Below are 12,835 nucleotides of genomic sequence, written 5' to 3' on the forward strand. Positions count from 1 at the left end.
GGCACTGTAGGTTTGTTGTTAAGTAGAATCTGTTTGTAATTTTGAACTGGTACTTTTTTAAAGTGTAGCTCCAGCCATAAAAGCTATTTTTAAGCTTTTCTGAAAACATAGAGAAGGGTTATCGCCCCTGTAAACAATTATTTTGCTGTCTGTGTGCATCTGTTCAGAAGATTGCAATTCAATTCCCGCACCATGTAAACCAGACGCTGGCGATGGTTGCTGGAACCGGTCATACCTTGGGGCTGCGGACTAAAAAATTGTCTGAACGCATTGGTCAGACGGCCACCTTCTCCACCGCGCCCTCTGTGACTGACTGAAGCCTCAGCAACACGTTGTCCAGGACCTGGATTTTGTAACCCCCCAGTCTCTGGGAACGCGTTGCACAGACCTTTCTACAAGGCCTCCTGAAGATGTTTCATCTTCTGCTCCCTCTGCGTCGGCAAGATAAGGTCCGCAACCTTATTCTTGTAACGTGGATCAAGGAGAGTTGCCAGCCAGTAATGATCCCTCTCCTTGTTAGCACGAATATGAGGATCCTTCCGCAGGCTTTGCAGGATCAGGGCATTCGGTGCAGAGTCCTCTGGGTCACTGAGGACGACAGGATCCGCAGCCACCTCATCTCAGCCAGGTACAAGTCCATGGAACTGTAATTGATCCCTTGAAGACTGCTGCTGCTGATACTGAGTGCTAGGCTCCACCTCCATGCTAACACAATCCTCCTTCTCCTCGTCCTCTTCCTGTGTGATAGGCGGGCAAGCAGGAACACTGTCTGGATAAAGGGGGCCTTGAGAGGTAAGGAAGTCCTCCTCTTCCTCCCTCTGTTCTGCCTCAAGGGCCCTGTCCATTATTCCATGCAGCGTGTGCTCCAACATGTGAATAAGAGGGACTTTCTCACTGATGCATGCACTGTCACTGCTCACCATCCTCGTGGCCTCCTCAAATGGTGACAGGACAGTGCATACATCCCTGATCATGGCCCACTGGGGTGGGGACAAAAAAAAAGCTCCCCTGACCCAGTTCTGCTGCCACATTGGCACAGATACTCATTGATGGCCCTCTGCTGCGTGTGCAGCCGCTGCAGCATGGCCAACGTAGAGTTCCACCTGGTGGGCATGTCACAGATTAGGCAGTTCTTGGGCAGGTTGTATTCCCTTTGGAGGTCTGCCAGCCAAGCACTGGCATTATATGACCGTCACAAATGCACACAGACTTTCCTGGCCTGCTTCAGGACATCCTGTAAGCCTGGGTACCTGCCCAAGAACCGCTGCACCACCAAATTAAGGACATGAGCAAAACAGGGCACATGGGTCAGTTGTCCCTGTCGCAGGGTGGAGAGGAGGATGGTGCCATTGTCGCAAACCACCATTCCTGGCTTAAGCTGGCATGGCGTCAACCACCTCTGAGCCTGCCCCTGCAGAGCTGACAGAACCTCTGGCCCAGTGTGGCTCCTGTCCCCCAAGCACACAAGCTCAAGCACCGCATGGCATCTCTTTGCCTGCGTACCTGCGTAGCCCCTTGAACGCCCACGGAGCACCGCTGGTTCCGAGGACACATCAGCACAGGAAGAGGCCACAGAGGAAGAAGAAGAGGAGGGGGTGGAGGAGAGAGGTGTGTCACAACCAGTAGTAGCATTTTGGAGGGGTGGTGGCGGAACAACCTCCAACACCTTGTCCTGCGTCCTTCCCAGCTGCCAGCAGAGTCACCCAATGCGCCATGAAAGAGATGTAACGTCCCTGTCCATGCCTTCTGGACCATGAGTCAGCGGTAATATGCACCTTACCACTGACCGCCCTGTCCAGCGAGGCATGGACATTGCCTTCCACATGGCGGTAGAGAGCCGGAATCGCCTTCCGTGAGAAAAAGTGGCGTTTAGGAACTTGCCACTGAAGTACCGCACATTCCACAAACTAACGAAAGGGGTCACAATCTACCAACTGAAAAGGCAGCAGTTGAAGTGCTAGCAATTTAGCTAAGCTAGCATTCAACCGCTGGGCATGTGGATGGCTGGGAGAGAACTTTTTCGGCGCTGCAGCAGCTGGGGCAGGGAAATTTGCCTGGTACAATCTGCCATCGGTGTACCGATAGAAGATTGCCCGCATGTACTAGGCTGTGACACACCTAATTCTACACCTTCAGTCCTATCAGTGCAGGCTTCAGAGAGGACTGAGGGTATAGTGGGGTTGGAGATCCCAGTTGATGAGGGGCAAGGGGAGGTCCGCTTTGTTCTTTGGTGTGGGTCTTTCAGGTATGCTTGCCAATGAACTGCATGGCAGGTCGACATATGTCTGGTCAAGCATGTGGTGCCCAAGCGGGTGATGTTTTGGCCACGCGAGATACACTTGAGACATATGTTGCAAATTGCAGCGGTGCGATCTGATGCACTCGTCTCAAAAAAGGCCCACACCAAAGAACTTTTGGAATAACGCTGAGAAACAGCAGCGCCCTGCATATGCGTAGCTCTGCATTGTGATGCAGTCGGTGTGCTGCCCTTAAGCTGACCCCTAGAGGGCATCCTGCCTCGTTGGAGATGTGCCTGTGCCTCCTCCTCCTCTCTCCTATCAGGCACCCATGTAGAGTCAGTGACCTCATCATCCCCTCCCTCCTCATCACTGTAGAAAACCTGGCAGTATGCTGCAGCTGGGGGAACATGACTGCCAGAAGGCTGTCCTTCTTGGGCACCTCCTCTCTCTGGGCTCACGTTACTGCCTTCCTCTATTTGTGTACCATCATCGGAGCCTTCAAAACGCTACGCATCCTCATGCAGCATGTACCCAACACTGTGGTCAAACAGTTCAGAGGACTCCTCAGGAGGACATAGTGGGGCTAGGGAAGGAGTGACTGATGCCATTGAGCAGAGGGAAAAGGATGCCTTGGCAGCTGCTTTGCCAGACAAAGTACCCTGAGCCTGGGTGAGAGAGGATGAGGAGGATGAGGACGGCTTGGTCATCGACTCTACCAAGTCTTCGGCATGTTGCGGCTCAACACGGCCAGCTGCCGAAAACAAGGACGAGCGTATCCATCGGCCACGTGCTGATGAGGAGGCACCGTGTCCACGACCAGCACTGTTGCCTCTAGACACAGAGCCTGCTTGCCCTTGTGACTCTCTGCCTCTCCTTGTTGTCCTTCCAGACATACTAATGGCCTGCAGAGGACAAAGGCAGTACACACACCTCGTAGCTTTAGGTGCAAACTGCAGAGAACATGGGCAGTACACACCAAGTAGCTTTAGGTGCAAACTGCAGAGGACATGTGCAGTACACACCAAGTAGCTTTAGGTGCAAACTGCAGAGGACACGTGCAGTACACACCAAGTAGCTTTAGGTGCAAGCTACAGAGGACACGTGCAGTACACACCAAGTAGCTTTAGGTGCAAACTACAGAGGACACGTGCAGTACACATCAAGTAGCTTTAGGTGCAAACTACAGAGGACATGTGCAGTACACACCAAGTAGCTTTAGGTGCAAACTACAGAGGACATGGGCAGTACACACCAAGTAGCTTTAGGTGCAAACTACAGAGGACACGTGCAGTACACACCAAGTAGCTTTAGGTGCAAACTACAGAGGACATGGGCAGTACACACCAAGTAGCTTTATGTGCAAACTACAGAGGACACATGCAGTACACATCAAGTAGCTTTAGGTGCAAACTGCAGAGGACACGTTCAGTACACACCAAGTAGCTTTAGGTGCAAACTACAGAGGACACGTGCAGTACACACCAAGTAGCTTTAGGTGCAAACTACAGAGGACATGGGCAGTACACACCAAGTAGCTTTAGGTGCAAACTACAGAGGACACGTGCAGTACACACCAAGTAGCTTTAGGTGCAAACTACAGAGGACATGGGCAGTACACACCAAGTAGCTTTATGTGCAAACTACAGAGGACATGTGCAGTACACACCAAGCAGCTTTAGGTGCAAACTACAGAGGACACGGGCAGTACACACCAAGTAACTTTAGGCGCAAACTACAGAGGACACGTGCAGTACACACCAAGTAGCTTTAGGCGCAAACTACAGAGGACACGTGCAGTACACACCAAGTAGCTTTAGGTGCAAACTACAGAGGACACGTGCAGTACTCACCAAGTAGCTTTAAGTGCAAACTACAGAGGACACGTGCAGTACACACAAAGTAGCTTTAGGTGCAAACTACAGAGGACACGTGCAGTACACACCAAGTAGCTTTAGGTGCAAACTACAGAGCACACGGGCAGTACACGCCAAGTAGCTTTAGGTGCAAACTACAGAGGACACGTGCAGTACACACCAAGTAGCTTTAGGTGCAAACTACAGAGCACACGGGCAGTACACGCCAAGTAGCTTTAGGTGCAAACTACAGAGGACAAAGGCAGTACACACACCACGTAGCTATATGGTGCACACTGCAGAGGACACAGGCAATACACCACGTGAGAATACTGCAGCTAGCACAATCACCTACCTGCCAGTAAATTAGGAATAGCTGATCTAGCTAAACTATACAGTGTATAAATATATTTACAACACCTGGGATGCATATATATCCTCTACACACTAACTTTAACTGACTAGCCTGCCTGCTCTATCTACCTAGTAAAAATTACACTGTCTCTCTCTCTGTCTGTCTTTAACCACCGCCGCAACACACTACCCAAGGCCGACCTGCAGGCGGTCTTTTATAGTGTGGGGCATGTACTAAACCCCCTGAGCCATAATTGGCCAAAGCCACCATGGCTTTGGCCAATTATGGCTCTCCGTTTTTTGCACGCTGTGATTGGCCAAGCATGCGGGTCATAGTGCATAGTGCCAATCATCAGCCAGCAATGCACTGCGATGCCGCAGTGAATTATGGGCCGTGACACGCCACTCGAATTTGGCGTGAACGGCCCGTAACGTTCGTATTTCGACGAACGGTCGAACATACCATGTTCGAGTCGAACATGGGTTTGACTCGAACACGAAGCTCATCCCTCATTCTTGATATTCAGTATTGTGCAGGTTGTACTGTGCCACCACCCCAGCTGTAGGGGTAATGATGACCACGTTTTCAAGCATATAAAAAACAATCTACATCCAAAAGTGGTTAAAATGACTGAAAATCCACCTGTGTGGCTTTTTTTATTAGCCAGCACATCGACTGCAGTTTGAATCTATGAGTTTGGGCTAAGGTTTGGGATCCCAGTAGGATTCCCAGGAGTTACAGTTTATTCCAGTGACACCCATTAGATAAGCTGGCTATAAATGTGAAAAGGTAGTCAGATAAGGCTCTACAATCCTCATAAAAAAAGTATATAAAAAATGCATGCTCATAATCCCTGAGGGTGTATGTTTATGCACTGTATGGAAATCCCCAGTGCCAGATTTAATTTGAAGGAACAATAGCAATCAGCCAACTGATAACCCTATTGGCATCTTTCAATTTTAAAGATAAAGGTGCATAAACTGGACAGGTATGGGACTAAAATGCACTTCCGGCGCCAGCGGACAATAAATTATCTGATCCCAAGTGTAGAAAAAGAAGTGAAGGATAGGTGTTGGATTTATCAATAGTGATTAAAATTGATAAAAAGATCCAAAAAGCTGATATTTTAAAATGGGTGAAACCCAATAAAGCTATAAAAACAAAGTATCAAAATAAATATGGAACCGTGGTTCAATGATAAAACAGCGCTAAGAAGTGTATAGCCCCAGGTAGGAGCTTAAATATAAAAACAAAGGTGGTGTGCTAGGTGATCAAGAAACAAGGCGTGAGTGCACCCTGTACCCTATTTAAAGATTCACCAAAGTAGTAATAATATTCCCATCTGGGATGCAGGCTTACCACAGCCTGTAAGAGGACTGGCTTGTTAATGTCAATCCTCTCAGGCACAACCTCCTTATGTTTTCAGAATCTGCCACAGGTCATTCCAATGGGGGCACATATAGGCAAAAGAAAATACTCAATAGTGAAGTAAGACTAAATAAATATCCCACACAATGCCAGGAAAACAGAGCCCCCTTAAGAAAATGCCCGTACAGAAAAACCAAAGTAAATGAACAAATAATCAAGCCTGTAATGTTCTGCTGTCACCGCCGTCCACGAGCACCAGGGGCCGCACGAGTGTTTGTATCGCTGGTATCGCTGGTAACCGATGGTCAGCTTGTGGAGCGCAGAAAGACTTCCTGTGTTGCGCCAATGTAGCCACGCCCTGACGCGTTTCGTCACTTCCGACTTCGACTGAGGGCGTGCTTGTTCATTTACTTTGGTTTTTCTGTACGGGCATTTTCTTAAGGGGGCTCTGTTTTCCTGGCATTGTGTGGGATATTTATTTAGTCTTACTTCACTATTGAGTATTTTCTTTTGCCTATATGTGCCCCCATTGGAATGACCTGTGGCAGATTCTGAAAACATAAGGAGGTTGTGCCTGAGAGGATTGACATTAACAAGCCAGTCCTCTTACAGGCTGTGGTAAGCCTGCATCCCAGATGGGAATATTATTACTACTTTGGTGAATCTTTAAATAGGGTACAGGGTGCACTCACGCCTTGTTTCTTGATCACCTAGCACACCACCTTTGTTTTTATATTTAAGCTCCTACCTGGGGCTATACACCTTTCAATTTTAGAAGATAAGAAACCTGCCCCACCATTGTTATGATTTTCCATGGGTTCTTAAAGCGGTTGTAAAGCCCCAACTTTTTTTTTTTACTCACCTGTCGGGCAAAAGTCATAATGAGCTAATATGCACTGCATACTAGCTCATTATGAAATATTTACCTTAGAACGAGTCATCTGTAACTTACTTGGTCCACACCAAGGTAGCCGACATGTTGCCTCGGTGTGTCTTCTGGGTATCGTGGCTCCAGCGCTGTGAGTGGCTGGACCTGCAATGTTGTCACTCCTGCACATGTGTGCTGGAGACTTCTTTGCGGCAAGGTCCGGCGTCTGCCGGGCCTTAAGCTGAGAATCCCCTGTGCGCATGCGCTGCTGCAGTCAGCGGTTCATTGCGAGGGGAATATCTCCTAAACCGTAAAGGTTTATGAGATTTTTTTTACCAACAGGTAAGTCTTATTATTATAGGTTTACCTGTAGGTAAAAGTTACAAAACAGACCATACAACCACTTTAATGTTCTTCCTGATTTAGGGATCGTTCTTGCTGACTCCTATGCCAACCTCTAGGCAAATAATGACTCCCCTTTATCGCGCAAACTTCAATCTCTCTTAGCTGCTTGGAATACATTTCCTCTTTCCTGGTTAGGGAGAATTGCTGCAACCTAACATTTCTTCCTATGTTGCTCTAATATTTTAGGGTTCTTCGAGTTGTTACCCCTGCATACATTTTCTAGGCCTATATACTTAGCTTTATACTTAGCTTTATCTGGAGCAACTGTAAGCCCTTACTGAGGTGTGATAGTCTCCTTTGAAGAAAACTTTCTGGAGGCTTTTCTTAAGTCAATCATTGTTAAATATAACCAACTGACTTAGCTGGCCCAGATCTCTAAATTTCATGCTACAAAGAAACCACAGTTTGGGTGGCCCTAGAGGCAGTGGAATGCAAACCTTTTTGCATTAATAACCTTATATGGCTTAATCTAGTGGAAAGACGTGTGGTTTCTAATCCTATGTTGAAACATACCATGCAGGTCTAGGAGGCCAACGAATATGCCACTGTACTTCAGTCCTCAGGCAAGCTTACTATGTCTTTCCTTAACAATCCAGCACTTCTTCTAGCTTTCCATTCCCCTTCTAGTTTTTAGGCAGGTGACTCAAATCTCCAAACTTCTCATGACCGCTAAGGTCATACCTTTCTCTTTGTTATAAGAGACTTATCAACTGTCAATCACAGAGCTATATCGATATCTCCAGATAAAATACTTTATAGAACATCATATTACGTTCACTGATGGTCCTTTACTTTTGACCCCATTTCAGCAGTGGTGCTACAATGACCCACATTTGCCAGGCATCATATCACTTATATGTGCTTTGGCGTCATCTTCCTCAGCAGCTCAGCTCCCAACTTATATGCAATACAGATCTGAGGAAAGACTTAGATGTGGGGGACTGGTCTCAAATATAGGTGACAGTAAAATTCTGCTCACATAACATACTAGCTGTTGAAACTGATTACAAAGTAATTATGCATGGTTACTTAGTACCCAACAGAATCTCTCATTTTGTACCTGGTCACTCTCCTAATTTTGTTGGGAGATTTGGACAACTGGGAACCTTCTATCATACATGGAGGCTATGGCTCAGCAATTCTGGGCTACTATCTTTTCCCTTATTACTAAATCAGTGGGCTCTCTTACTGTTTAATATGCCCTTTTTGTGTTAGACATCCTTGACTCCTTAAAGTACAATTTAAACGTATGGTCCTTACTGCTGCTAAGCAGATGATTTGTTAAGTTTTGAAAACTTTCATTCTCTCAATAGTTGAAACTAAATCCAGGATCACTCAGACTATTCTGTATGAGAAAACAGAGGACAGGTTGTCTGACATAATGCAAAAATACTCCTCTATTCGGTGCACCTGGTTTACACACTTTCTTCTGAAGTTTAATGCCGGCCTATTTGGTCTTTAGGCCTAGCTAGACCACGGCCCTTCTACACATCCTTCTCCTTAGGTCCAACTGTCCCTCCTTATGTCCTTCCTCAACTCTTCCAGCAAGTCACTGGTCTAACAGTAAGGATTTGGACCACTCAACCACTGAGTTATTTCTTGTTTCTTTCTATAGTGATCATTTCCATAGTAAAGATTTGTACTAATGTTTATTTTGAATTCTAGACCCAGTAGATCAAACCCGTATACTGCTGCAGTGAAAATTGTTACTCGTTGTTGCTATTTTGCACTTAAAAATGTCTCTAACAGAATTTTGAAAACTCAATAAAAATGTATTGCACAATAAAAGAAAATTTTGCAAGAACATATTTGTAGCCTAAATTAAATGATGAGTGAATGATGAGTGATGATGAGTGATCCATAGCTTGGACTCAGTATCATAGCAATGAGAAAACTAAGGCCTCGTACACACGGCCGTTTTCCTCGACAGAATCCATCAAGAAACTTGGTGGCAGAGCTTTTTTGCCAAGGTAAACGGTTGTGTGTATGTTTTTCATCGAGAAAACTGTCGTGGAACTCGAAGAGAATAAAAGGGAACGAGTTGTTTTTCCTCATCGGGAGTTTCAATTTCCTCGTCGGGCTGGTTTTCGATGAAAAACACGTTCGTGTGTATGCTTAGAAACCCGCACATGCTCAGAAGGGTGGCGTCAGTGGAATCAAACTTCCCCTTTATAGTGCCGTTGTACGTGTTTTATGTCACCGCGTTTGAGAATGATGAGATTTTGTCTTGATAGTGTGTATGCAAAGAAAGCTTGTCAAGATTCTCGACAAGCCTAACAAGGAACTCGTCGAGAAAAATAGTGTGTTTCATTTACGACAAGTTCCTCGGTCGTGTGTATGAGGCCTTACTCATAGCAAACTAACTGCAATATTTTTTTTACTGAGTAGCGCACATCTAAAAATACTAAAATCTCGTAATAATAATTAACTTGCAATTAACACCTGTAAAACAAATCAATACACCCTGTGAATTTTATGCTATTACTAGCAATGTTCTCCCTAACATATGACAAATGTGTATATCCACTGTATAAACAAGTAAAGTGTCAACAGTGATATGTGAAAATATACACTTGTGCAAACAAATATCTTAAACATGACTCATGCTCACATCCCAAAAATCTTAAAAGTTGAAAAAAATCTCATAAGTGATAAAAAGTAATTCATGTTGGTTGCTATTAATTACCAGAATTAGACACCAGTTTTTACCTGCCATTCAATTCTGAGATTCACACAGCCCTGCCATATAGATTACAGTTCAGGAGACCTGATTTTTTTTCTTCTACGGGTAAATAATACATAACAAGTTCTTGCCCCTTCCCCAGCCTGTGACTGGACAATAAAAGGAGAAGCACACTAATTAGGTCATCGTTCTTTCACTCTGCTCTCTTCTTCTATCATCATATTTCTTGTGAGTAAATAAACACTGCGGCATAGCTGATTGACATCTTGTGCTGCTTCTTTCTGTCTCAGTCTCAGCTCCACTGTACAGGGATTGTAAGAGGCTAATACGAAATTCTGGTGCTTACATTCCTTGTATAAAAATTACAGTAAGTGACATAATAATGAACACAGATTCATTAATTTGTGTCTTTTACATCTGCCTGAAGTTCAACTTTAGAAAAAGCTAGCTACATTTCAGTGCTGTATCTTAATAGTGTCATCTTCATCTAAATGCATCTGAGCATTTTTATTTATTTTTTGTTACTAAGACACAATTAGAAAAATAATTAAACTCACACAAAACCACTGATTACCTTATAGTAACATTTTTGTAGTACTATAGGGATATTTTGCATATGCCTTTTTAATTAAATTGAATTCCACTTTTGAGTTACACTCCAATAACCATTTTCGCAGGAACTTATAATATTTCCTATTCTTATTTAGTAAATAGAGTAGTTATCATGCTTTTAGATGGTAAGAATACACTTGTCTTCTCAACAAGTTATGTATCAATATGCTTTTTTTTTGTTTTATATTAAAAATAGGGGCAAATACTATTATTTTCAGTATCTTATAAGAGCCGGTTCACACTGGGGCGACTCGTCAGGCGGCTCAGCCCCCCTGACAAGTCACGTCCCATTCAATGCAATGGAACTGTTCTAATAGAAATAGAAAAAGGTTCCTGTACGACTTCGGGGGCGGCTCGGGGGGACCTGCATTGACTTCTATACAGAAGTCGTTTTGCTGGTCGCCTCTGAAGTCCTCCTCAGGACGACTTGCAGAGTCGCCCCCGAAGTCGTGCCGCGGGAGTGTGAACCGGCTCTAATGCCGCATACACACCATCACTTTATGTGATGGAAAAAAACGACATTTTCTGTGAAGTAAAAAATGACGTTTTTGAAACTTCAATTTTCAAAGACGAAGTTGCCTACACACCATCGTTTTTCTCACAATGTTCTTGCAAAGTGAGGTTACGTTCCACCACGTTTTACCATTGAAGCTTGCTTCATAAGTAGCTTCTGGGCATGCGTGGATGAAAAAACGTCTTAGAAAACAACGTTTTTTGCTACACACGGTCAATTTCTGTGAAGTAAAAAGTGCACTTTTGAAAAACGACACATAAAATGGAAGCATGCTTCAATTTTTTTTGGTCGTTTTTTACAAGACATAAAACGACGTTTTCCCCCACACACAGTCAATTAAAGTGACGTTTTAAAAACATCATTTTTTTTCATCACATAAAGTGATGGTGTGTACGCGGCATAAGACTTACTCCTGCTCCTTATTTTATCAACAATAGTGTATGTGTACATGTTTTTAGACATTTACCTGAAGGACTTGTGAATCTGAGGGTATGGTGTGCTAGGTTGGGCTCTTGTTGGCTGCTCAGCCTGATTAGGTTTTAGTAAAAAAAAAATATATACTGTACAAATATTTACATGTTTTATACCTAGCCCCAATACTTTTAGTTAGTTGTGTTGATTTCTATGCATTACCAGTTTACTGGCCTTTGCAAACTTTGTTCAAGTACACAAATGTGTGCTAATATATTTTTGCTACAATTTAATTGCTGTTTGGCAACTATGCTAATCTTAAATTAAAGAACAAAGGCTATCTAACTTTTTTTGTGTTTTTCTATGAAAAAATGTTGTGTGAATATTCATAAGAGCTGATATTATTTTAATTATTAAAGCGGGAGTTCACCCTAAAAAAAAAATTTTAACCTTAGATTGATGCTCATTTTGTCTAGGGGAATCGGCTAGTTTTTTTAAAATCGAAGCTGTACTTACCGTTTTAGAGAGCGATCTTCTCCGCCGCTTACGGGTATGGTCTTCGGGACTGGGCGTTCCTTCTTGATTGACAGTCTTCCGACAGGCTTCTGATGGTTACATCCATCGCGTCACGAGTAGCCGAAAGAAGCTGAACGTCGGTTCGGCTCTATACGGCGCCTGCGCACCGACGTTCGGCTACTTTCGGAAAATCGTGACGCGATGGATGCGACTGTCGGAAGCCTGTCGGAAGACTGTCAATCAAATAGGAACGCCCAGTACCCGGAAGCGGCGGAGAAGATCGCTCTCTAAAACGGTAAGTACAGCTTTGATTTTAAAAAAACTACCCGATTCCCCTAGACAAAATGAGCATCAATCTAAGGTTAAAAATTGTCATTTCCAGGTGAACCTCCACTTTAATCCACACACAAAACTAGAGATGAAAATGTATTGGATACTTTTTTTTTTTTTACATTCACTTGAAAGTATTCTTTGCAATTCTTGTGTTTCATGTATAGATTTGCTGACATCTTCAGATTAGGCTATGTATGTCAGATAGTAAAGTCAGCCTCCATGCTAAGCAACTGCTGTAAAAAAATAAATTACATGTAGAGGGTATATTGCAATACTGTCTGACCACACAGTCTTGCAGTTCATGATATAGACATAACATAACATATAAGAAAATACACAGAAAGAAGGAAATTACCATCACTAGTCTCCTGTGGTGTGGCATCTACTGCCTGCCATCCTCCAAAACCAACTGGAAGATCTGGTCGGGTCATCCAAGCCTCATTCCAGCAATGATAATTCCTTGATAGAGCAAAATATGCATTTTAAAGTACTCTTAGCACTCATGGTATTCAATTAATTTTAAAAACAAAACAAAACTTTATTAAATATGCAACAGACTTAAAGTACCAACACTGCAACATTACAGGCACGTTGGGGTGCCTGTTAGTACATTGTTAGTCTTCAGGTAAAAGCCCCATAGCCCTTTAATGGCGCTATACATAAGGTCTTCAGTTTTC

At 44.0% G+C, this 12,835-nt stretch overlaps 1 protein-coding gene across 1 annotated transcript in view; it reads right to left on the minus strand.

Moving 5' to 3' along the window:
* The window catches only part of F13A1 (coagulation factor XIII A chain), a 219,582-nt gene that overhangs the window by 79,703 nt on the left and 127,044 nt on the right, over nucleotides 1–12,835 (minus strand). The window contains exon 9 of the mRNA XM_040353671.1: nucleotides 12,514–12,617. Within this exon, the coding sequence (XP_040209605.1) occupies nucleotides 12,514–12,617 (104 nt within the window). The remainder of the gene's footprint in view (nucleotides 1–12,513; nucleotides 12,618–12,835) is intronic.

The sequence above is a fragment of the Rana temporaria genome, chromosome 5 (assembly GCF_905171775.1).
Source record: "Rana temporaria chromosome 5, aRanTem1.1, whole genome shotgun sequence".
Classification (NCBI taxonomy): domain Eukaryota; kingdom Metazoa; phylum Chordata; class Amphibia; order Anura; family Ranidae; genus Rana; species Rana temporaria.